The following is a 25,707-nucleotide window of genomic DNA, read 5'->3' as shown; positions in this document are numbered from 1 at the left end:
AAGATAAAAAGTTGAAATTATAAGATAAAAGCCATGACAATGAGATAAAGTCATAGTTATCACGTAAAAGGTCAAACTACATCTCATTATTATTTATTTTATATTATTAGTTTTTATCAAGGCTAAGGTTTCATCATTTTATTTCTCTACATGGCAGAAGTGAGCTTCCATACTATGTCTCATATAGCTGACTTTTAATTGGTCTATTATTCAAGAAAAATCTATTGTTATTAAGAGTATCCTATAAATATTCTCTTTACCTATTTTATCTTAAATGTTCTAACACATGAATCTTTGCTTTTAATGTGTGCCAAAAGGCAAATGATACTATAGCTAATCAACATCATCAATATTTACTAATTATACTCTTTATTAGTGTGTCCTTGTCAGGGTCATTCACTGATACATGCTGCCGCCTCCAGCTTTACAACATTACCGCGCTGCTCTTTTTTTACCGTCTTTTTGTTTCCAGTAGAAACCAGGGCGCGGAGGGAATCCCTCCACATTAATTAAATAGGAAAAACTCCACCTCCACCTAACCTCCAATAGCAGAGCAGAGGACGGTGCTTCCCGCTCCACCGTCCGCCCGGGGAGAGTATTTAGGAGCGGAGTCCGTCCAGGAGGCCAGACAGCAGGTGCACCGGGCATGACCGGTGCTTCAAGACTGAGAGGAAGCTGATGGTGTTTTACTTTTGTATCAAGAACTGAAGATGCGTCTGAGAAGTGGAGATTCAGATGACTGGGTGAGTCATTTTTTATTTATTTAATAATATATAAACAGCCTTAAAGGTGGACTAATTCCTGACTATCACTTGCTGACCTGTTGCAACCTGGCAACCACTTCAAACTGTAAACACATGGCTGTCTCTCTGGTCAACTGCAACCATAATTAATGGAAATTAGTCTTAATTTTTAAGTAGTATTATTTTTCTCAGATTTAATGTTTAATAACTTTTCCCTGTACAACTTAACTGGAGTCAAATTCATTTTCTGTGTACACATACTTACCAATAAAGCTGATTCTGGTCATAGTTTACTCTTAAGTTGTTTAAAATAACACCTGATTTTACTTTCTTACTGCTCTTCTTTATAACATTCATTAAAAAATCCAAAACTCTCTGAAGATCCCAAATTTTTTTTACATATTTTTTTATTGTGCATCACCTTGACTGAACTCTTTGTGTTTCTATCACCAGGACAACATGAGGAGAAGGCTGAGAGATCTTGTGGGAAAGAGAGGACACTGTCCTTTCAAGGTAAGACAGCAAATAAAGGGATAATCTGCACAAAAACAATCCAAACTTTCGGGTTAATCGAGCCAGCTGCATCCACTCCAGCCTCCATCCTCTGAGCTGGTGGTGACAGTGTGGCAGTGTACTGCTGCTGGCTGTGTTATCTTGAGTGACAGCTGTCAGCTACACTCCTCACTGCTGCTGCCTCAGACATCCAACCGACGCTCTGAGTCAGCTGCAGAAAAAAAAAGTCAAACGGTCGAATAAAGTCAGGAGGAGGAAGGCGTCAAAGTCTACATTCAGCTCAGTGTCACATTATATTATATCATAACAGTCAAATTAATTAATTTGCATACAGCAGGCTGGTGAGCTGTGACTGGTTGGGAGGCAGTGTAATGTTAGCTGACGTTTGTGTTGCCAGCTCACACTGCTCTGCTACCTGAACGGTTACATTTGACTATTTTTATATCACTCACTCTGATGAAGAGATACAAGAATCCCACAGGATCTTCAGATCGAGTAGAAGAATTTAGACGGATAAAAATCACAATTTTTTTTTTTTACAGTTTTTCAGCCGTCTTATCGTGGGTGGCTGGAAGGCAGTGTCTTGTTAGCTGGTTGATTGTGTGTGTGTGCCAGCTTACCTGCTGCTGCCCTCCAGCTGTCCATATAAATCCACACCAGCAACACCGGAGGACTTCTGCAACTTCAGTCAGTTTCAAAGAGCAGGCTCGGTTTCAGAGCTGCGGTTGTATATTTTATGAAAGACAGAGATTTTTTAAATAAGTACAAGTAAAATAAGTATTTAGACTCAGTCTTGACCTGAATCAAATACACTGACATAACCAGTCAGGTAACTGTTCCTGAGCTATGCCGTTGACTAAAGGCCAGAATTTTTTTTTGACATTTGTGCAAAGTTTTGTTGTAACTGTCACATGAATTGTTGAGTATTGGCCAAAAAAAGCATTTTGTGAGGTCACACCGACCTTAATCAGTTAATCTTTGAGTCTGAGTGGATGTTTGTGCCAAATTTGAAGAAATTCCTAAAAAAGTGTTCTTGAGATAACGTGTTAACAATGGGATGGATGGACAACCCACAAACATTATGCTTCCAGCCATGGTGGACAGGCATAATAACTCAATCAGCTACAGGATGCACAACATCAGCACCAGTATACAAGTAATAAGTAGCTCTAAGCTGTAAACATGAACACAAGATCCTAAACTCATTACCAAAATCAAATAATTATGAAATCATTTCATTCTTGAATGGATGTTTCACAATTCGCTGGGCTGAAATCACTCAAAACGGGCTGAAAATAATATGCAAGATTTTAATGTAAACATTAGAAACAGATGGTACAAATTAGCCAAACTGAACATTTGTAGACTCCAACACTTGAATGGTTAAACAATCCTTCAGCTGCAGCAGCAGTAGTGGTCATTATCAGGAATGTTCATCATGATTGTCATTATTAACCACAGGATGGCCCCCATGCACACAGACAAACACTCTCTCAACACTAGTGGATCTTTTCATCCCGACTGTTTCTGGAGCGACACGTCGCCCCACCACACTCGCTGTAACAGTTCAGAGCTCAGTCACTCCCCTGCTGTCAAAGCACAGGAAACACCGCCGTCACACACACACACAGACGTGTCCGGCGTCTGTCGACGACCTCTATCATAGCTCCACCCGTTTCTTCAGGATGATTTCTCGCACCAATGATGTGACGGCTTGTCGAACGCTATCCATGGGCTCGTCCGTCCGCCAGAAGCGGACCACTTTCCCCTCCGGATTCACCAGAAACTTCCAGAAGTTCCACTTTGGGATTTTCTGGACGGAGTCTGAAACACAACACAAAATTAACAACATTAAAATTAAGATTATCAGTGGTGGAGTGTAACTAAGTACATTTACAGATGCATGTACTGTACTTAAGCACAAATTATGTATTCCCATTTTATGTAACTTCATACTTCTAGTCCACGACATTTGTCTGCCAGCTTTAGTCACTTTATGGATTTTCATACCCTTCCTGACCCTGTATGTCCAAATTTGGTGACTTTGAACTTCAATATTTCTGATAAACTGAAGGAAGAAGAGTTCATTTATGGGTTGAGATAATCCTCCTAATGTTAAACCAAATGAACTATTTAAAACTCCTCTTGGATTGGCTGGAAAATGCATCGCCACAGAGCTGAAAGCAGACTGACCCTTCTAAGATATGTAGTGCTCAATGATGATGATCTGAATATATATCTACAGAATATGATGCATTACTGTAGATTAAACAACCCGACAGTATATAAAGTAGTGAATATTAGCTCAACCATAAACAGCTACAGCAGTACAATACATATACTAAAATCCATCAGTAGTATTAATCCATACACATCATCGATATATCGATATATCCACCAATACGCACATATTTTTTACTACTGAACATCTGTGTTTAATAAACAAAAGTAATATGTGATTTATAATGTAACAAGTACTTACTGCACAGTGAGGTGCAGTGAAAGTTCAGACTTCCTGTCTGAGACTCATCATTTAAACTTAAAATAAACATAAATATAGACTTCCATCATAGTGATGGTGGACTGTACTATAAATATACACACAGTCATATCTTTTATTTTAAAATACAGATGTGTACAGATGTGGCACACTAACCTGTGAGGAATCTGAAGGCAGGGTCCGCCTCTGAGCCCATTATTTTGATCCTGCTGAAGAAGGGGTACGTGACCCCATACGTGGCCTTGGCGAAGGCCTCGATGTCCCTGCTGGTCCCGGTCTCCGTGTCCCCGAACTGTCCGCAGGGGAAGGCCAGCACGTTGAAGTGAGAGGTGCCCAGCTCCCGGTGCAGCTCCTGCAGAAACCTGTAGTTCAACTCCGTCTGCTCGCTGTGACTCGCCACGTTTACAACCAAAGAAGCCTGAAGAGGAGAGGCACACACAGCAGTGATTATCCTGTAATAATACACACTTTTAAAAATACATCTACTGCAATAAAACCCCTCATTCATCTGACTCTGGATGACTTCCACAAAAAGTCTGCACAGATTTATTCCTGAACCGAAACAACTGGTGATGATGTGGACTCACTTTTCCTCGGTACTTCTCCAGAGACACCGTCCTCCCCTTCGCGTCTTTCACCTCGAAAGAATAAAAGTCCGCAGGTTTCCTCGGCTTCACCAGCTGAGTCTGCAGGAGGAACAGACAGCCCACACCGACCGTCATGCTCAGCAGCACCGTCAGCTTCTTCGCTTTTGGGTTGGAGGACTTGGCAGGGTAGCCCCCTAAGGCCTCCATCTTGGAGGGGGAAGAACGAGCAGCGGTCGGCGAGGAGGGGGGAGAGTCCTGCCGAGAGTCTCAGGGCGGACCGATGGAGGAGCGGAGTGAAGCGCGCACATGTTACCACCATACCGGAAGCTAGACGAGTGCTCCTACAAAATAAGAGGGGAATTAAAGCGTGCAGTTTTGAAATTAAAAATCAATCAATCTATCAGTTATTATTTGGGTATTATTTATCATGTACTTTAAGTGTATAATATAGCCATGATGACCCCTTTATGTCAAATATAATTTCACAAATTCAGTCAGTTACAAAAGTCAACATGTAGCGATTACTTAAGAGTAACGATGACATAAACACAGACCTTTTACTTCAGTAAAAATAGAAAAGTGGCAAGTTATTGGCAATAATATAGATATTTGTTTATTTAGAAAGCAAATTTGTTTTATATATTTTAATATTTTGATAAAGGCATTCACAGTGCTTTTGCTATGAAACTTTTCACCGGAAGTTTAGTTCTTGCAGTTTCGTGCTTGACACCAGTGAAGTTAAGTGGTTAGAAGTTTCTAGAGTTGTGAAGTTTGTGTCAGTTTTCAGTATGCTGACACTACTGAGGCTTTAATCGTGTTTTACTTAAATAACTTCTTGTTTTTGTCTTCTCAGGCACAGAACGAGCAGCAGGTGTCATACAGGCGCTTCAGGAGGCGGATCATCCAGAGGAGCAGCACAGAGGGTCCAGCTGCGAGTACACCGCTCACCGCTGGGCGGCAGTGTGAGCCCAGCTTTGAGTTTGATCCGGTCTGTCAGAGACTGGAGCTGGACTCTCCACCACCGAGGCACCATGAGCCAGAGCAGAGAGTCATACACGGACACCTGCAAGGTGCAACACACACACACACACACACAAACACACACGCCTCATCAAAACTGTGATCAATAATACCCAAACTCATCTGCAGTGGTGAAAGAAGCTACATTTACTCAAGAGTTGCTTTATAAAATGATCCAGTAGATGAAAAGATTATAGATAAGTCCAAAACACGAAAGCAGATTATTGTATCAGAACATTGTTTGTTTATTTCTTTGTTTGCTATTTCCTCAATCATCTCTCAACCCCTCAGGATTACCTTACAACCCTCTGAAAGGGCCCCTTCCCTCTAGATTGGGACCCACTGGCCTGAACTACCCGACTGAAGAGCCAGTAAAAGTGGCTCCTGAAACTTATATTACCATATTTAAAGGCTGATTGCAAAAATATTTCAATATTTATCAGCATAAATGAACATAAATTTCATAAATCAACTCCAGAATTAGTTTAATCTCCTACAATGGTATCAGTCAAAAGGAAAGGATTTTCTTGTTGTTGTTGTTGAATACACAGAATAATCAGCAGATTCATTACCGCACCGCTTTATGATTTAGATCAGTGTAATGTTTTCTGTGATGTCATCTTGTCCCAATCAGAAACAGCATTGGCAGGAGGTGTTCCCCGTGGCACAGCTGTCACACCACCCACCATCACTGCCCGGGGATGGCCTGCCTCAGAAAATGCACCAGAACAGGTTTGTTTAAAGAACTTGTAGTTTTGGCACTGTAGTGCGATTTTTTTGTGTGCATGTCACGTCATGTGCCCACAAGGAAACAAAGGTGTGCACAGTGATAAAAACAAAGCAGGTTTTAGACTCGTTTCTGTCTGACATGATTAAACTAATAATAATGTTGAAAAATATGACAGATAATGAGAAACACAAGAAAGCGTCTGGTGTTCTGGAAGCTTCAGTCAACAAACAGTCAAACTATGTCATTAAAAACTGTGCACAACCGCTGCTAATGCTAACTTTTGATAACATATTTGATTAAAAATGAATATAAACATTATCTCAAACGACCCTTGTGTTGCAGGGATTTGTGTGGAGAGCTGCAACTCAAGAAACAAACGCTCAACAGGCTGGTGTGGCATTCTTTCACTATACAAACACACAAACAGGGAAATGACTGATTATCTGAATGATGTGTAGACCCGCTAGAGTTGCAACTGCATGATGTCATACCAGGAAAGGAGAATGAATGGTAGAAACTTCTAGAGGACCGTGTGTGTGTGTGTGTGTGTGTGTGTGTGTGTGTGTGTGTGTGTGTGTGCGTGTCTCCACTCCACAGCATTCAATAACGATTAATTCACTGTAACGATGTGGATAAAATGAGAAAGAATGTGTGAAAATGATTTCAGTCATCATCAACAGTAGACCAAAGATGTGTGTGTTTGGATGTGATTCTTTGTGTTTGTATTTTGTGTAACTGTGGTTTTATGTTTCCACTGAAGGGTCTGATGACAGACGGGAGGATTTGCAGCCATTTGCTTTTCTGGATGAAGCTTCTGTGAGTCTGCAGGGAAAGCCAGCGATGAAGTTGGCAGCGCCGTCACTCCTAAACGACTACTGTAAGCGAAGACACTGATCCTGCGCTATTCTCACAGAATCAAACTGAGCTGATGTTGTTTTTCTGTTTCCGGGTTAAAAGTGTAAAGTTCCTGTTATTCTGTATTTTTTTTTGGTGGTCAACAAAGCTGATGAAAAGACCAAACCAACAGTTGTCTGTGACACTCAGCACAAGGCCTGTTTGTCACTTCTGAAGACTTGGTTTTATAGCAGCAGAACAATGCGTTTAGTATTGACTCAGAATAAACCACGACTTGTGTAGGTCAATAATGTGCTTTTAATAGTCTTTGGACACCTCACACATAATAACGTTTCCTATGCTCGTCCGAGTGTGTATGCTTGCACGTATAATGTGTATGCTGTAGGTTCATTCCATGCATCAGTATGTTTATGATTTTTGACCCATCGAGCTCTAAACAAATATCCTCCTGGAAGCTGCCATTAATGACCCGGAGGCCATGTCCTCTGTGTTACTGTTGTGAATTTGTTAGTTTTAGCTACTTTAGGAAGGCTGAACTGAAACTATATACACAGTGGGTATTTTAAGAGCTTATTGCAGTATCTTTAAACCATATTTGTCCTGATTTGACTCCTTTTTAGTGCAACAGAATGATAAAAAAAATACATTTTTGTTTGTGGAGAAGGCTTTGAAACAGAATTTAAAACCACATGTTGGGAAATTTTAATTTAACAGTAAGCTGAATAAGCAAAATATTTTTTTTAAATCTAGAAACATTTTAAAAATGAAGAGACCGTATGTGTGTAGGTGTGTATTGGTGGGACTTCTGACTGTCCTAGTCCTTCTACCTTCGTGCTTTTTCAAATTAGTCAGAAGCTCCTACTCTCAGCTCACACTCCCTCGCTGTTCCACTAAAAAATGCACCAAAAACACCTCCATTTTGACTGAACACATCACTGAACATCATGTGGCATGGCGAGCCAGCAGCAAAATAACCTTCTGATTGTGGTGAATACATGTGTGGTTCAAACAAAAAAATAGAAAACGGAAAATAAATGCTGTCAGCTGAGACTCATCCTGTTTGTCAGGCACAGTTTAGCTTTGCCCTTTCTTCCCCCTCAGACACTAACCTTCTCGACTGCAGCTCTAATGGTCTGATTGCGTTAGCGCTGGGCTCTTCTGTTTACATTTGGAATTCAGAAACTCGTGCGCTGGTGGGATGTTTGGACCCAGAACCAGGACGAGCATCGGGCCATCAAAGTCAGTCCATCTCCTGTCTGTGCTGGAGCAGAGACGGCAGAGCCCTCTGCATCGGGACCAGGAGAGGGGACATACAGGTAAAAGCTTTGGTCAAGTGGAGAGTAAATGAGTGGATACTGATTCATATAAACTGTGGTGTGAAGGAGGGAGAGGGGGGCTGTGTGAGGGGACGTGTAGCACCCAGTTGAATCAGTTGCAGTGACTCTGTTTCTCTCTTCACTTCTTTAGATGTGGGATGTTGAGAAGAAGCAGAATACGAGGCGTCTGTCATCACACTTGTCTGCGGTCAAAGCTCTTTCCTGGAAACAGCAGTTACTCAGCAGGTAAGTGGTGAAGGTAGAGGGGGTGCTGTCAACATTTCTGTGATATAGCTTCAGACCAGACCCAGACGCGCTTTAAAAGTGATCGGTAAAATCTTGAAATCTATTCGAAAACCAAACAGGGAGCTAATGGCTAGTGTGACTTGTGGATTATGCCAGAATGCATGGAGCTGCAATATACAGGTCCAAAAAAAAAAATAAGTGCATGTATGACTATTTCTCAGTCCGAATGTGGGAACATTAAAGGTGCAATATGTCAGAATTCTCCACCCAAAAATATAGCAAGTTAGCTAGATAGCCGTGCAGTTAGCGGTTCGGACTGGGACCTCTGGGATCAGAGGAGATCATGATGTCAGAGCTGCTATTTATTTACATTCTGTCTCAACTAAAATTATTACATATTGCCCCTTTAAGGATTTGTAGCTGGAACTAAAAGGGCATCACAGTTTGTATCAATATCAAGTGTGCAGTATTCTTGCAGGGGAATAACATTTTCCACAATCTTACAGCGGCTCTGCTCTCGGACGTATCCATCACCTTGACCCTCGGGCTCCTACACCTCTGGTAGGTGCAGCCGTCCAGGAGGAGGGCATCTGCAGCCTGCAGTGGTCACCAGGAGGCGACTGGCTGGCCAGCGGCTCCACAGATGGCCTCCTCTGTATGTGGGATAGTGACGTCACAGGGCTCGCGAGGTCACGTCAGCCAATCACAATAATGAAACAGCCCAGCGCTGTTAAGGTCAGTGTGTGCTTTATGATTGGGGCTTTATTGGGAAATGAAAACACTGGTAAATAGAGTACCTGTGCTCATTTTGATGTTTTGCGAGTACCAGGAGGGGGGGGTGATCCTGAGACCGCCACTGCGAAGATACTAATGGTAGCTTGCAGAAGAACACCTGCATCATTCACAGCGAATGACATGTTTGGTGATTTTAGGATCGACACAACCACAATCACAAATAGCGAGCAACTGTGTGTTCTGTTGAATGACTTGATGATGACTAATCTTGGCTCGTGAGAACTTGAGTGGCATGCCACTAGTGAGTGTGCTTGAGGATTAAAAAAAAAATGCTGTTAGTTGATAATGGAGCTATTCACTGTGTGGTTTGTTTAAACAACAGACAACCTGTGACCATTGTCTGTATGTGTCTAGGCAATGGGCTGGTGTCCATGGCAGAGAAAGATGATCGCTACCGGAGGGGGCTGGAAAGATGGCGAGCTGAGAATCTGGGACACAGATTCAGGGACTTGCTTGACCTCTGCCAACACAAACTCACAGGTGCTCAAGAGTCAGAAGTGCAACAGAGATATTTCTTTTTTAACTGTGTCTGAATATCAAACAGACTATTCCTAATGACTCCAATTGCAGATCTGTTCTCTGCGATGGGCGGAAAAGTATCTGGTCACAGGTCACGGCCTTCCTCAGCACCACGTCGCCTGCTGGACCTGGGAGTTCCCCTCCCTCAGCCCAACCTACCAGCTCACAGGTTAGAGAACCTGAAACATGAGTACAGCCCTCAACAAAGTCTGTTTAACACATTCACCCTCATAGGAATCAATAAATAGTGTGACAGTTGGACTGTAGTTGCAGCTCTGCCATCTACCACTGAGATATTTAATAGTCTTTTCACGCTTACGAGTCATTCATGTAGTGGGCTTGCAGTAAACTTGAAACTATGATTTACACACATCAAAAGTCACTACGTTCTGTGTGAGATGGCACAGTTGTCTGAGGTATTGTGAATTGTCAGGGACAAAGAAAAAATTGTGTCAGAAACAGACAATCCTATAACGATCATTTGAAATGTATTATAGCTTTAACTTTGACTCTGGTGGTGATTTTTAGCTTGATTTCTTTTGTTTCACTTCATTATTCAGTCTTGAGTTCATCTTGGCTGTTTTCTGTTCAAGAAAGGGGGTCATTTCTAACTAAGCAGGAGGGAGTGACGTACCTGGTTTGTGGTTGTGGTCGGAAAGAGAAGTTGACTTTTCACACCAAGCAAAGAAACATGACTAGAATCTTTGAGACTCCTGTTTCATTTGTAATGTCTAAAGTTTGTGTATTTTTTCACGACTTAATGTCGAGTGACTGTGCACCTTTGCATTGACGTGTGCATGTTCCATTTTGCTAAAGCGCTGCATTTTAATATGGCGCTACTAATGACATGCAAGTAAAACTAAACCCATGAAAGACAATGACAGCGAGCATTTGTGGTCAGGCATTTAACCCTTTCCATTTTCAAGTCTTTGTCAAAGTTAGTATCTGCTCATTATGTCATTGAAATGGTGAAAATAAAAATGTAGACAGCTCTGATTTAAATGCAAAAGAACGTATTTAAACATCATAGTTCAACCATGTTTTCGTTTTTCAGGTCACTCTCAGCGAGTCCTGCACTTGGCCTTGAACCCTGACAGTACTCAGATTTTCTCTGCTGGAGCGGATCAGCGCTTTCACATCTGGCACATGTAATCACCACCAGCACTGAACGTGGAGAACATGCGCGGTGGATGCCGTTGTCATCTGGTCAGACCTGTGTAAAATTTGTAAATATGGAAAAGCCTTAAAATTGGCTTATGCTGGTTGGATTAACACTTGGTCAACACACGAGCAGCTCACTTTCTTGGTAAAGCCACTGTGTCGAAATGCACATTTCCTGCCCCCTCCTCTGAACTAGCCACAACACCAAGCTTTCTTACCACAATCAAATGTACTGTCATGTTCAGAAAGTTCATGCACCACAACTGAGTGAGAACTGGCTTTTTCTGGCTTTTTCTAGGTAAAATAACATATTAATACTACAAATATATTCCTCATTCTTTTTTTTTACATCAAATAAGTTTATCATTTAGGCAAATAACATATGGATAACAGGGCATTGATGTGAAAATAATACAGCAAATACCTCAAATAACAGACATCATCCTCTGGTCAGATACAAACAACTGTATTATGTGAAGCTTGTTGTCTGTGGATGACTGTACTAAAGCTTGATCATCCCTCAGAAGCCTTTTTGGACAGTACTCAGTTCAAATTCACTGATCTACTCTGTAAAGTCTTGTGTATAATGAACACCAGATTTTAAAAGAAATTGTGACGAACATCACAGAGAAATCAAAAACATGGGACTGAATACCATTTCATTTATTCATTGAAAAGGGATTGATGCAACTTGTAAAATGATGTTAATGTTTTGTTTCATGCTATCCTATCCTTCATGCCAGCTGTGATTTGCAACCCAATAAACTTGGTTATTTGCAGTACTTAAAATCAAGTCGGAGGGCTTTGTTTGTGTCTACAGTCTCTCAGATAAAGGGTGATGGTGTTCTGGCTCCCTCTTTATCAGGCTCATGTGTTTTTGCTTGGCATATGTTGATGATGTATGTCACCTCCCAGAGTTTACTCTTATTGTTAAAGAGAGTTTACTGTATTTTAGTTATTTGACAGCTCTCACGCGATAGTTAGACATCAGTAGAACGCAGAGTAAAGTCCTCCTGGCATAAAGCTCTGTGCGTTGAAAGATGTCAGCTTGTGACCAGACTGTGGAAACTTACCTGTGGTGAAGACTTCCTTTACAAGAAACCAACAAAAGAACCAGACCCACAACTAAATTGATATGCCTGATGGTGCAGAAGTGTTGAGTCGATGCAACATGTGAGGTTTACACTTTGCCACCACAGAGGACACGACGACACTTTTCTTGAAGCTGCAAGTTTAGCTGCAGACTCATGATTGAATTCATCAGTGTTCTGCCGTCGGGTCATCGAAATACCGATAAAATACTGATTCTGAATATTTGAAGTAGCTTCAGTACTCATTTCCCGCATTATCGTTACACGGGTACCAGCTGCATTTTCTCGCCCTCTCTTGACTCACACTGCTGCAGTGCCCACGCATCAGTCACATCACTCCATTTTGTTATTGTGTTATCTCATTAAACTTAGCCAGTGCAGAGCCCTCACAACCAGTTTAGTTTTGACAAAGAAAACAGCAGGAGTGGGTTCAGGTTGGGATCACCTTACACACCTGGATTTAACCAAGCCTCAGTATGCATGAAAAACATAGAACTGACAAGAGATCTAACATTTAATAGCCCCCACACTACTAAGTTAATATAGTTGCTGAGGGGTGGATGTGGACCAGGACTGGCCAAGGATGAGGCATGAAGTGAGGCAACAATGTTGTCAAGGAGCAGATTATTAGTATTGCCTGATCACAGTTGAGGTCATTGGCCACCAGGATACAAAACAGTCCAGATTTCTAACAACTTCACAACTTCAGACGATTTGCACTGCACATCTCATGTAAACTTCAGTGCAACTAGAAATCAACAGAGGCAAAACCCAACAACATACCAAATGTGAATATACAATTCTCGCAACTAATGAGAAAAAAGAAAAGGACACCTTGAGAGGCCTTCATCAGCTGCCAAGTTTCTAATATTTAGTTGACAAACTCCTGAACCGCTTCCATCTTGATCATCATCTACGGATGATGTTTGTAACCTTTGGACTGAGAGAGTAATTCATCATAAATCACAGATGCTCTGAAACACTGTGCATGAGGTCAGGACAGAGCAAGAACCCCTAAACATGTGTGTGTCCTTACTGCTGCTGTTTAGACTCTGAATGTCCCTTTTCAGTTCTTTATCCACTGTTATAACCCTGATTAGTTCTTCTGGTGGACACATCTGACCCGGTTTTCAAGCATTTATCTTAGGTAACAAAGAGCAAAGGCTGCGGTCACACACACTTGAATATTTACTTTTCCTTGAAGCTGTGGATTGTTCTAGTAACTCATTGTCAGAATCGAGGGACGGTTGTTCTTAAAATAGATTTCAGGGCGGAGCTGCACTTCAGGATTTTTTTAACCTCTCCTATAAAAGATCAGCAGCTTCCTCCTGGTGTTCAGTTACATTGTGCAACCTGTTCAGACACAATCAGTTGTTTCTGTTCACCGCGACAATCAGGAAGTGAAGATGAATTATTTCAAATGTGGTGCAAAAGTTAAGTAATAAAGTTAATCTTTACCAAGCAGATGAGGCATAAATGGAGTTTTTCAGTAAAGTAAATTAATTGATACTTTTCTAAACCGTCTTAAATTTCTGTTTGAAAGTCATTCATGAGGTCGCTCTGAAACAGGTGAGCAGTCAGCACAGCCACTCCCATTTACTCCACCTCTTGCATCACGCCACGGTGTGAGCTGACTATAAACTCGCCAAGCAGAGGGAGTGTTAGGCAGACAAAGGAAGAGATGAGGACGAAGTATACTGCTAGGATTTTGGAGAACACCAGACAGCAGATTGTCTGGATGGAAAGGGAATGAAAAAGCCTTTTAGAAACAAAATCACGGATTCTCCTGCATGTTTGCCTATGAGACGCAGATCCTGCAGCGGCTGGCTGTTCTGGGTAACTGTTGACAAAAATGATTGAACTCGAACTTTAACACTGCACTTGATACAATTGTTGTTATTTTTTTTTATATTTCATTATTCAGAGAAACTGCACTTCTTTAAACTCTATACTTTACGTCTTTATGTGAAAAGTGTAACTAATTTATGTCAATGATGTGTTATTTTAACGCTTTCATCACAAACCACCACCTGACAGAAGCACAATCCTGTGGTACATTACAAGGATCTTGTTTGAGCTGGGCATGTTTGTCTGCAACTGCTCTGGAAAAAAATTAACCAAAAATGTAACACAGAAGTGGTTAGTCTGACAGCAATTGTTAACAAAAGACAACATGAGGACAAATTATGAGACAACAGGATGACCACAGATGTCTTTGTGGTCATTTTATGTCACTTTTTGATCATTTCGCATCTCTTTGTAGTTGTTTTGTGTCTCATTGTAGTTGTTTTTCATCTCTTTGTTGTCATTTGGTGTCTTTGTAATATTTTTGTGTCACCTTGTGGTAATTTTTACCAGGAATTCAGGCCAGAAATACAGCTGGATTACAGTGTACTGAAGCTGTTAATAACTCATCTATTTTCCTTTCATTAATATCTCCTGACTCAGTGGTGTGCCATGACTTAGCGGTGGGCCAGATCCTCTCACATAACTTCCAGCTCCAGAGACCGATGTCCTGGTTCCAAGCCCGGGAGTTTTGTCAGAGGCACTACGTGGACCTTGCAGTCCTGAGCACAGAGGAACAGTACTTCACTCTCCTCAATGCCACGGCTGCAAACAAAGTCAGCTTTTGGCTTGGCCTGCAGCATCAAAGCACCATCAGTGGCTGGAAGTGGGTGAATGGGGAAGAGCTGAGCTTTAGTCAGTGGTTCAGGGAAAATGATGCAGACTGTGCGAGTTTGGAGGCCATGTTGAAGGAAGACAACAAGCTGCTGGCTCGCTACTGTGATGAACCACACATGTTTGTCTGTCAGGGTGAGTAATGCTTCTTGGGGGTACAATTTAGAAACTGGAAACACTCTTGTGGCTTCATCACATGACCTGTCCAAGTGAACCAGACTAACTACAGGGTGACTTGTTTTCACTCTCCCTCACAGGTCCAGTTTCCCCGCAGCCGGTGACGGTGGACTCCGTGGGTTCTGATCACGTGATACTCAGCTGGAACATCTCCGCCTTTATGCAGATGACACCTCACAGTTACAACGTGACCACATGCACCAACAAGTGTAATACGCTCGTCTACCCCTACACTGGCGGCTCTGCCTTCATGAGCATCAACATCTCCAACTTAACTTCAGCCAAAGAGTACTTCATAGAGATTTCTGCTTTTGTTCGTCGGCCTGACAATGTTACTGGTAGAGATATGACGCTTCGAAGTAAACCTACAGCTTTACAAGTCAAACCAGGTAGGAAGGACTTACATGTGATTACTTTGTGATGCTTCTCATGATTTGTGTTAAGTTGCGTTACGTATTTGTATTTGATGTATATTTGTCCTCTTCCTTAGCTTCCTTAGCGGACTCTGGAAGTCAGCACAACGTCATCATTGTCATTTTGAAGTCACTCAAGCTCGTGTCTCTGGTTCCTCCACTGTGGATTCTTTATCGTATCCTGAAAAAATGTAAGTCTCCTTGCTTGTGTAAGAAAATTAATATACTGAAAATACTACTGTCAAATATTTATCCTCCCATGTCTTTAATGTGTCATTCTTTTTCATCTCCAGGTGACTCAGAGTCAGAGTCAGTTCATGACGTCTCACAAGTGGACCTTCCAGCTGAGGAGACAATTGTTGAGCTGTTTCCGCAGAAAACCAGAGGAGTTGGTTAAAAAAGGGAGAAAACGTATTCTAGATCCCACATAAAAAATCCTTGAGATTGAGGTCTAGATGACAGGAAAAGCCTATTTATTCCTTTAATAACCTCGTTCAGGATGGCATGATTTGTTCACAAATGAAATATCCTGAACAAGATGAATATATAACAAGTGGTATGTAATGGTAAGTTTACTTACCTGGGGCAGATCTCAAAATACAGAATCGGACACAACTGGTCAGTTAAATGAAAACAAGTGTTTGAGAGACTGACCAGATGGTCCACTTACCTGTTGAGTGATATGCTCCATTCTCCTCCTATTTTTGCATGAACAATAACAGTATTTTTCGCTAGCATGGTATAATATGCTTTAACTCTGCTGATGTCTCCAGAGCTGACCTGTGCTGACCCATGTTGTCTAGCTTCTGCAAGCAGACCCAAAGCATTATGATGCCTTCTCATCAACTAAAGTCCTCAGTAGGCGACAGAAAAAGTTGCTGCTTTCATCTTTCTGCCGTTTTGTAGCTACATCTGTTAAAAGTTGCTGTTGTTTGGATGTTGTTACCCTGCTGAAAAATCCAGTAACGCCCCAGTCCCGGCATTGATTTGAAAGATTCAAGCCTTGTTTTGACACCTGTTTTTATTAGTACAGTTTTTAAGGAGCAGAGATATAAATGCAAATTACCACTTCCTGTAGCTGCTTCAAAGTAAAAGCCTGGTTTTGGTCAGTCTGGACATTTCTGGGGTGTTTTTCTGTTGGCGAATTGCTTTGAAAGGGAATGAACTTTACAGCATGCATGCTACAAGCAGCGTAAAGACAGGAGGCTGTACTGGAGTAGAACAAATGTTCAAACAACAGCAACATCTAAGTTCTCAAACAGCTTAATAGTGTGATTATTAAGTAAAAGGCACTAAAAACATTAAGAAAACAATATAGTGAAATGTCTAGATATTTGAATTAAGGTAAATAATGTGTTCTTAAGTAATACTTAATCATTAAAACAATCATTATGAGGACTGTAGAGGAAAATTATTACTCCTTCAAAACATCCTATGTATTGTTTTTTTAGAGTTCTGGTGAGCAAATAATGTTACGTTATACACAGCCTGTGGTGGCACATCATGTTTATTTCCGATTAACATTATTTTGTGTCATATTTTATTGTAGTATTCAGCCATTTTTCCACCAAACTGGCAGAAAACTGACTTCTCATTTTCTAATTTCTGGCATAATGCGAGTGCCATACCATCACTCATTTATATAATCATCATCAATTATGTGTGTGGTGGTTTACTTAAAGCTGGAATAACATAGGAAATAGTGATCGATATTGTGAAGCTCTCCTACTCTCAAGGTGAAGATGTATTGTAGGTTCAACGAGTTAACTGTTGTCTAAATGTACTTCCATTGTTAAACTGTAGGTCACAGAGTTTATATCAGCCAAGAAATGTTAAAGTAGTTAAAATGTTTTTTTTCCTTTATTTTTCATATTTCTTTGGCACAAAAAAACTCACACAGTCAGTTAGTTAGTTTATTTCAAAAAGAATAAAAGGCCACTAATGTGAAAAAGTCCAGATTGCTGAAGCTAAACTCGAAAAACCTGATCTGAAGCTGCGACTAAAATATTATTTCAATGATGCTAAATCTGTGAACATTAATGTGAAAGTGGCAGATAAGCCATAGAAAGGTATCATTAGGATGCAGTTACTCAAAAAACATTTAGTATTATCTTATTTTGCACTTTTTTTGTTGTTGTTTTTTGTTTGTTTTCAGTGGGGGTTTTTTTCATATAGTATTTTAAGTTTGGGCCCATAATTGTACGACCACATCAAGTAAAATCTGACAAAGGTTATTTCAAAAATTAATTTGCTGCTGCAAATTAGTAGTACATATAAATGTTTTTATCATAGTGTTGACAATTCATACTTGATTTAGTTAGGCCTTTGTTGGTTCTTACTGATTTGGATGTTTTGGACCAAAATCAAAAATTTGCATTTCAAAAATGGAAAATATCTTTTACAGTATTCTGACTCAAAGTGAAATCTTGATCAGCTAAGTCTAAACCTCAGTGAGGATTTATGTAGACCCTAAACATGTTTTAGTCTATATAAAGAAAGTGTTTGTGGCCACAAATCTTGCCGTTTTCACGTCTCAAGCCCTTAGGTTTAACCTTTCCAAGATCAGTGGTGCATTCACATTCTGTTTGGGGTGTTGAACTATAACTTATCTAATATTAATGTACTGTAAGCAACTTGTTGTTTTCTTTGGTGGCCGGCAATGAAACCAAGAGTCATATGAATAAATAAATACTGTAAAATGATTGACGTGATGACTATTTTTTGCTACTTTGAGGGAAATTAGAGCAAAAGACCAGCACATTGAGTTGAGAAGATTGATAAAACTCATATCTGTACAATACTTGTGTCATTTTATGCTCATGTTTTTGGATAGCTTAAATAAACAAGATATAACATGTTCATTAGTGGGCTTTAGAGGTGCTATCACGAAGATTAGGACTGAGCTGAGCTAGGCTAACCAGCTATAGGCTGGACAGATGTGAGAGTGGTATACATTTTTTCGGTTGGGCGCACAGAAAGACATTCTGGAGGATTAAACAACCAAAGTCACATCAGATTCTGCTCTTTTCTGGAGACATTCACTGTTGGTGGGACCAAAAAAACTCGGATCTGACTGTGGCAACGATCCTCAGAGGTGACCAGCACTGTGGGGTTTTTATGTAAAGTTGTGTCAGAAACAGACAATCCTATAGCGATAATTGGAAATGTATTATAGCTTTGACTTTGACTCTGGAGGTGATTTTTAGCTTGATTACTTTTGTTTCACTTCATTATTCAGTCTTGAGTTCATCTTGGCCATTTTCTGTTTAGGAAAGGGGGTCTTTTCTAACTAAGCAGAAGGGAGTGACGTACCTGGTTTGTGGTTGTGGTTGGAAAGAGAAGTTGACTTTTCACATCAAGAAAAGAAACATGACTAGAATCTTTGAGACTCCTGTTTCATTTGTAATGTCTAAAGTTTGTGTATTTTTTCACAACTTAATGTCGAGTGACTGTGCACCTTTGCATTGACGTGTGCATGTTCCATTTTGCTAAAGCGCTGCATTTTAATGTGGCGCTACTAATGACATGCAAGCAAAACTAAACCCATGAAAGACAATGACAGCGAGCATTGTGGTCAGGCATTTAACCCTTTCCATTTTCAAGTCTTTGTCAAAGTTAGTATCTGCTCATTATGTCATTGAAACGGTGAAAGTAAACGTGGAGAACATGCGTGGTGGATGCCGTTGGCATCTGGTCAGACCTGTGTAAAATTTGTAAATATGGAAACTTGGCTTTTGCTGGTTGGATTAACAGTCGGTCAACACACAAGCAGCTCACTTTCTTGGTAAAGCCACTATGTCGAGAATGCACATTTCCTGCCCCCTCCTCTGAACAACAAGCTATCTTACCACAATGAAACGTACTGTCATGTTCAGAAAGTTCATGCACCACAGCTGAGTGAGAACTGGCTTTTTCTGGCTTTTCTAAGTAAAATAACATATTGATACTATAAATATATTCCTTATTCTATTTTACATCAAATACATTTTGGCATCCGCAGAGGTGACCAGCACTGTGGGGTTTTTATGTACTGTAATGTTGACTGCCGATCTAGAGAAGAAAGTAACATTACAGAGAGCAGAGGGGAAAAATAAGAGAGAACTGGAGTCTCTGGTGAGTGCTGAGTTTAGTCATTGACCTGAAAGCAGAAAACAGATACACATCGTCTGCGTGTTATTACTTGCTAGCTTACAGCTAATGTACCGTAAAGTAATCAGACTGTTGGGTTGGATAAACAAAAATGATCCAGCAGTCAAACTGGTGTCGCTGGTGTTGAATACACCATTAAAAGACCACCATTGCAGATGAAAACCTACGTGACTGCAGGCACAAATGTTCATGAACGAGGTAATGTTTTATTCACGTTACGTTTAGTCTCATTTACTTCCTCACTCTCTGACTCTATCCTGGAAGTTACATGGAAGTTGTGAATATTGGTTTTAACATTGTTGGAAAAGATCTGGAAATATGTAGTACAGTACACAACTCAACAAAACATTGAACAAAGGTCGTTTATAGAGATTTCCATGCAGAATTCTTACACGTCATATATATCTAATGCAATTCTTCCAGCAATTAACCCTTCATCTCTGTTACTTTCTCATTTCTTGATCATTCGACCTCAACCAGTCTGGTGTCACGTCAGCTTATATATTTCATTTTCTCCACTGATTCATGACATGACACTCATAAGTGTAGTCGGAGGGGCTGACAGCAGCCTCCAGTCGTAGCTGTTCCACACTTGGCCCACCCGTACTGAAGTGTCTGCACACTGACGATGTGAGCTACTTCGCGTAAAAAAAGCCACCACCACCCAGCCTGTAAATTAAATGGTTATGATGACTGGTAAATGACAAAAAAAAAAAAACCTCTTACCACATATTCTCATGTTATGCTTGCGTCCATTTTGCTGACTCATATTTCCACGGTCAGACCACATCCTGAGCTCAACACATAAAGGCAACTGTGCATCGAGGTGCGTTTCAGTGCATTCATCATCACATCAAAGACAGAGATAAGAAGAAATGTTCTGCCTGAGGGGTTTCATTGTTTCTGTCTCCTGTGTTGTCGTCCTCATTGTCCAGTCAAGTGAGTATATATTCTAGTTGTTCAGTATTACAGTTCAGATGGTGCAGAGTGATATGTTTTATTTGACGGAACAGTCATTTACCACTGGTAATTTATTCACTTCTTTGTTAAATTAATGAACTGAGTGTGTTCTGCTTTAGGTCATGGCTCTGAGATTATTAATGGGAACAAAGTGGATACCAACTCGCTGCCTTTCATGGCTCTGCTGAAGAACGGAAACATCTGTGGTGGGACACTGATCAGTCCAAATTGGGTCCTGACTGCTGCCCACTGTGCTAATGCTGCGTACGTACGGCTCATTTAAAAGTCATAATTTTATCATTAGTTTATGCAGTTTATGCTTGTTTTAGCTTCTTAAACTTAAGGATTTGCTGCTTTTCTGTCATTTATGATAGCAAATGAAGATTCTTTTGGTTTTGGCAATTTGAAGACCTCTCTTTGGGCTCTGGGGATTTTTATCTATGATTTATTATATATCATATAGATACTAAACTGCAAATCGATTTATTTGTGGAAATAATCAGCAGATAAATCATGACTAAAAATAATCATTCATTGCAGCCCTGTGAATAAGGAGGTGTTGTTGGGGGTGCGCTCCTGTAGTGCAAAGGACGATTCCAGGCAGGTGATCCAAATTGAGCGTCAGATTCCTCATCCCTGGTACGAACCGGAGGTTCATGTCAATGACCTCATGTTGCTCAAGGTAAGGTGACATCACAGTAACCATAGTGAATTACTGCCTCGCAGAAAAGCTCAAAAATTGGTTCAAGATGTTTGAAGTTTGTTTGAACTCAGTGTTTGCTTCTTAAGTTTGTTTAGGCAGGATATAAAGATACAAACTGCAAGGCAAATTTGATCCAAATCAAATATTTGCCAATGTAAAGTTAGGCTTATCTCTCTTTTAAGGTACTCAATGGGCCATGTCCCAGTGAGTATGTTCTATGTCTTTGCTGCTGTCTTTGTTCAGCGGGAGGATCTACTCATATAGTGTTGCAATGTGCTTTACAAATAAAATGGCTTGCCTTAAATTAAGTGGCCTCCCAGTGACAGATCTGCTGTTGATGTCTGTAGCTGTGAGCTTAATGTTTTGGGGTTTTTTACCTTTAACAATAATAATGATGATAATAAGGATAATATAAAGGTCCAGTAGAAGGGTGAAGGAGGCATTGCATAAACATCCTGTAATTGTAAATACAGGTACAAAAGATTGAAAAGAATCGTAAAAATACAATAAGTTTTCAGTCTGTTTTATCTTGAGAGTACTTTGCTAGTCTCCAGGTGTTTGCCCACTTTAATTGGCTGCAGTTTATCATCTATTCAGGTGACAAACACAAACTGAAAATAATGCTTATATTTTTTTATTATTATCATTTCAGCTTAAAAAGGCGGCGAAGAAAACCAAAACAGTGAATTGGCTCCCATTGGGCAAGACCATCAAATATCCAGCAGATGGCACCCCCTGTCTGGTTGCTGGATGGGGGAAAACAGACAACAAAGCCAAAAAAATGTCAGATGCCCTGATGTCTGCCAACGTGACTGTGATCAACAGAAAAAAGTGCAACTCTAAAGGTTATTATGGTGGTGAGACTTATATCACCACTGGCATGATATGTGCCGGATCAAGTGGTAAAAAGGTGGCTGATACCTGTCAGGTACGTACGCTGTGTAGCAGAAGGTAAACAGCCTGTCATCATCACCACTTAACTGTTATGTATGTGCCTGAAAATGACACGTCATATATTTATTCTGTCTCCAGGGGGACTCAGGAGGGCCACTGTTGTGCAATGGAGTGCTGCATGGAGTTACTTCTTTCGGGGGAAAGATATGTGGCGTGCCTAATAAACCTGGAGTTTACGCTTTTCTCTCAGAAAAGCAGCTCACCTGGATCAAAAAGACGATGAAGAAGCCTCAAATATAATGAGTCCTTCCCGTTTCTGTATTCTTGACCAATTTCACCACGCCTATCTTTGCACTGCTTTTATGCTACATTCCATTTATCCTAATTATATACACTGTATTGTTATGGCAGAGATGGGGTGAGGGAGGGGTGTGTCTGTTTTAATTATTAAGAGCTAATTAATTAATTAAGAGCTAAAGTAAAACAAATTGTTTGAACTTTGTCTTTAATTGCTATGATTTCGCTGCAGTCGTTTTTGCATATCTGGTGAACTATCCTACAGTAATAACCAAGCATTACTTCCAAAGCCAAGGACGAAAACAAATAAATAAATAAAAAGCTCAACTACTGTTTTTGTGCTTTTATTTTCCATCTTAACACAAATATGTGGATGCATAAAGTCTAGCCATAGACTTCCAGTAAGTGCAGGAGTACACTCAAGGTAACAGCCTACTTCTGCAGTAAAATTAGACCAGATTACAAAAGTGATTATTTTTTTCATGATGTACACCACAGAGCTATCTGAGTTTATATGAAAGCAAAAAACCAAAGTGACGTTATTCACCCCATCAACCAGACACATTTACCACTTCCTTTGCCAAAAACTCTTGAGGCTTCAGCTCAAGTCTTGTGAAAATATTTTGAGACAAAGTTTAATTTACATGCATGAACTTATTACTGCTTGAACGCTCCAAACCAAAGACATTTTTTACTGTTTTAAGGGCATAAATATGTTTTCTTTCTGCCTCTCACAATGCATTCTCATAACAACAGCTCCTCACAGGTTGATGTTTCAGTTCTGTGGTTTCAGGTGGTGTGAGATCTGTGTTCAAATTAGAAAACCTTTGATGTCTCATTGTTCAGTCACGTTTCATTTCTTCAACTTCTTTAGGTCATCTCTAGATGATGCTAAAACTGCCTCCTGCATGATTCAGTGCTGTCAACACAAAGAACATTCAGTACTTGAACATCTGAGACCACACAAGACAAATTCACACGTCGTAGCTTAAGACCCCAAACAGGAAACGTGCAAAATGTCACAATGCTGCATCAGTGCCTTTAATGAAATACTGAAGGAGACCTTTACAGTGAAGTCATGTCAAGTTTGTCTACTTCCAGTAAATGCTGATGTTTGCCTTGGAAGGATTATTCATCAGTTTCTTTGTCTCTCTTATCTTAAATACAGTCGTTCACTTTCATTTCTGGGAGCTGTGGGAGGCCTTTTGTCTTTCTGCGATATTTGCCCTCCACTTTAAATTCCTGTGGGTTTATTGTGTCGCACGGAAGTCGACTTGGCCTTCTGATTACCTTTATACATCCAGTCTCTATGAACTGGTAGTGTAATGTGGTACAGACAGTGTTCATGCTACATCACTAGGTGGTGCTCTCTGCTGTGCTTAGTTGTGCAGACATGTACAGAACGGAGACCTCACTCAGCAAGTGGGCAAGATGATGACGATAGCTAAAAATGAAAATGCTCTGTTGATAAGAAATACATAGATAGTAAGAAGTTTAGTTTCATGTTTTCCTTATTTTGTTCCACATTGGCTGATGTGACAGCGTGAATACCTGACTATCTTCCTGGTGTCAACATTTACAATAATTCAGTGATAAAATGGTACACCTAATATCTATATATAACTTATAGTCAGACTAGTAAAAAAAACACAAGTCTACATCAGCTGTTTCCAAGCTTTTGGTTTTAGACTCTCCTTAATCATCTCCTGATGATTCATTTGAATCTTGGGACCCCATGTTGGGAATGATGAGATAATATTAAGCAAACGTTGTTTTGTTTTCTTAGTTTTATTGAAATGTTTTTTTAACTCCACTTCACTTGCAAATAGGTTTCATGACAACAACATTTCGGTGCTCAGACGTTCATTAGGTCATCTCAGTCTAAGTCTGTGCAGGTAAAATGGTCGAGTAAATAAAAGCAGAGATTAGTGGAAAGTCTGAAAAGATCAACATAAGTTTGTGAAGCACTAATTTGATTTTTATCATTTCCTAATCATCTCGTGACCCTTTGTACAGGTTGGTAAAACACTGCTCTGAATAGCCTAATATGATCACTTTTTAAGTAATCAGTAAAAGCAACTTAGTTACTATAATCATAAATAAAATATATATTGTTAAATTAGCCCTATTAAGCTCACCATTTCTTGTCAATGTGTTCAATTACTTTCTACCTCTAAGGTCCACACAAAGATGAAGAAAAGTATACACAGTATGTACTTGTCTACAGCTGTGATTATTGCTTATTATTTTCATTTATAGGATATTCAATAAAAAAAAACACGGTGAGGCTTCAAGCTCAGGACTAACTCACTTTGTAAGGTGTTGGCATGCTAATATGCGGTGTAGCTTGTGCACTGAGCACAACTGAGGATGATGAGAATGTGATTAAAAAAATAATAAATACCTAGCTTGGCAACTGACCTGCTCCCTTGTAAAGGTGAAGGAAAGAAAACGTTACCACACCCAGGAAATTCCAGCAGGTCCTTTATTTGAGCTGAAGTGAATTATCACTGACCAACCATCTGCCTCTGTGTTTACTCTGTTTCCATGGCCACCCACAAAAGCTCACGGGCCCACCTCAGTGCCACCGAAACTACCAAAGCTCACCACACCCTTATAAACTGATTTTGTCAAATGGATGAATGCACGAGTGTCAGTGAATGTTTTTGGCATGTTTTAATAGCCATTTCAACCATGGAGATCACTGTCACACACACACACACACACACACACACACCCACACACACACTCACAAGAGTAAATGTTTACCTGGGCTTGCATCACCTGTGGATGTTGGATGAGTTGCCCACCTTGCCTCGCCTTTTCCTCCACTCATTAGTGACGCCACTCTACACAAACACAAGCACAGAGTGAAACCTCGTTTCATAACGGTGACAGTAAATGGTTGTATCCTGGTAGCTGAGTCAGAGCAGTTGTTATAGTTTATAGCATTATCATTATATCACGAGCAGGGCTCAGCTGTCAATCATGATATTTTTGCGCATTTTTGTACCGTCAAATTCCTGATAAAAACCACAGATCAGAGACAGAGTGGGGCTGATTGATTTGACTGCCTGATGTGTTTATTCCAAAATCCCTACATGTTTGTTTTGTTATTACATCCAATGACAAATGTTAAAAACCCTTTTGAAATCTCTCGGACAAACTAGACGCCGACATCAAAACACTGAATGGAATGAGGGCGGAGGAAGATTGAGCCTAAAGAACTAAAGAGTTCACAGAAGTGAAAACTGTATTCAGTCAGGTATTCTGCTGCACCTTTAACAGTCTTCTCAGCCTCTCACTGGAAATCTCACTGACCTCCACGTGACCTCTTAGATACCTTTACATTTTAGTTA

The 25,707-nt window shown here is 40.3% G+C and overlaps 3 protein-coding genes and 1 long non-coding RNA gene across 4 annotated transcripts; 3 read left to right on the top strand and 1 right to left on the bottom strand.

Annotated features, from left to right (window-relative positions):
* The first annotated feature begins 669 nt into the window (after nucleotides 1-669).
* LOC311260847 (cell division cycle protein 20 homolog B-like) lies at nucleotides 670-11,722 on the top strand. Its single transcript, XM_084359106.1, has 12 exons — nucleotides 670-743; nucleotides 1,197-1,256; nucleotides 5,197-5,413; nucleotides 5,998-6,095; nucleotides 6,436-6,484; nucleotides 6,854-6,970; nucleotides 8,050-8,264; nucleotides 8,416-8,510; nucleotides 9,017-9,245; nucleotides 9,660-9,785; nucleotides 9,876-9,993; nucleotides 10,879-11,722. Exons 1-12 carry the CDS (start codon nucleotides 711-713, stop codon nucleotides 10,974-10,976), a joined length of 1,455 nt encoding a protein of 484 aa, XP_084215232.1. The 5' UTR covers nucleotides 670-710; the 3' UTR covers nucleotides 10,977-11,722.
* gpx8 (glutathione peroxidase 8 (putative)) lies at nucleotides 2,553-4,613 on the bottom strand. The gene is made up of 3 exons (XM_084359713.1): nucleotides 4,344-4,613; nucleotides 3,913-4,174; nucleotides 2,553-3,080 (listed from the first exon to the last, which is right to left on the bottom strand). The coding sequence occupies exons 1-3, from the start codon at nucleotides 4,548-4,550 to the stop codon at nucleotides 2,917-2,919; spliced, it is 633 nt and encodes a 210-aa protein (XP_084215839.1). The 5' UTR covers nucleotides 4,551-4,613; the 3' UTR covers nucleotides 2,553-2,916.
* Nucleotides 11,723-15,113: 3,391 nt separating the features above from the next.
* LOC311261016 lies at nucleotides 15,114-18,005 on the top strand. Its single transcript, XR_014623078.1, has 3 exons — nucleotides 15,114-15,321; nucleotides 15,423-15,536; nucleotides 15,639-18,005. It is a non-coding gene; the product is annotated as an uncharacterized lncRNA (long non-coding RNA).
* A 2,364-nt stretch (nucleotides 18,006-20,369) lies between these two features.
* On the top strand, nucleotides 20,370-22,436 carry LOC311261876 (granzyme A-like; the record flags this gene model as incomplete). Its single annotated transcript, XM_084360889.1, has 5 exons — nucleotides 20,370-20,433; nucleotides 20,574-20,718; nucleotides 20,995-21,136; nucleotides 21,810-22,085; nucleotides 22,190-22,436. 5 exons carry the CDS (start codon nucleotides 20,370-20,372, stop codon nucleotides 22,349-22,351), a joined length of 789 nt encoding a protein of 262 aa, XP_084217015.1. The 3' UTR covers nucleotides 22,352-22,436.
* Between the last annotated feature and the right edge of the window lie 3,271 nt (nucleotides 22,437-25,707).

The sequence above is a fragment of the Pagrus pagrus genome, assembly GCF_965226575.1.
Source record: "Pagrus pagrus genome assembly, chromosome: 8".
In the NCBI taxonomy this organism is placed as follows: domain Eukaryota; kingdom Metazoa; phylum Chordata; class Actinopteri; order Spariformes; family Sparidae; genus Pagrus; species Pagrus pagrus.
The sequence above is the reverse complement of the archived record's forward strand: the minus strand, read 5'-3'. Positions and strand labels throughout refer to the sequence as shown.

Bases quoted from the DNA above. Each gene is read 5' to 3' on its own strand.
- LOC311260847 (XM_084359106.1), top strand. From the start codon at position 711: ATGCGTCTGAGAAGTGGAGATTCAGATGACTGG. The intron at 744-1,196 runs GTGAGTCATTTT...TTCTATCACCAG, and splicing joins GTGGAGATTCAGATGACTGG to GACAACATGAGGAGAAGGCT. The intron at 6,485-6,853 runs GTGTGGCATTCT...TTTCCACTGAAG, and splicing joins AACAAACGCTCAACAGGCTG to GGTCTGATGACAGACGGGAG.
- gpx8 (XM_084359713.1), bottom strand. From the start codon at position 4,550: ATGGAGGCCTTAGGGGGCTACCCTGCCAAGTCCTCCAACCCAAAAGCG. The intron at 4,175-4,343 runs GTGAGTCCACAT...TCTCCTCTTCAG, and splicing joins TGGAGAAGTACCGAGGAAAA to GCTTCTTTGGTTGTAAACGT. The intron at 3,081-3,912 runs GTTAGTGTGCCA...GTTGTGTTTCAG, and splicing joins TGCCTTCAGATTCCTCACAG to ACTCCGTCCAGAAAATCCCA.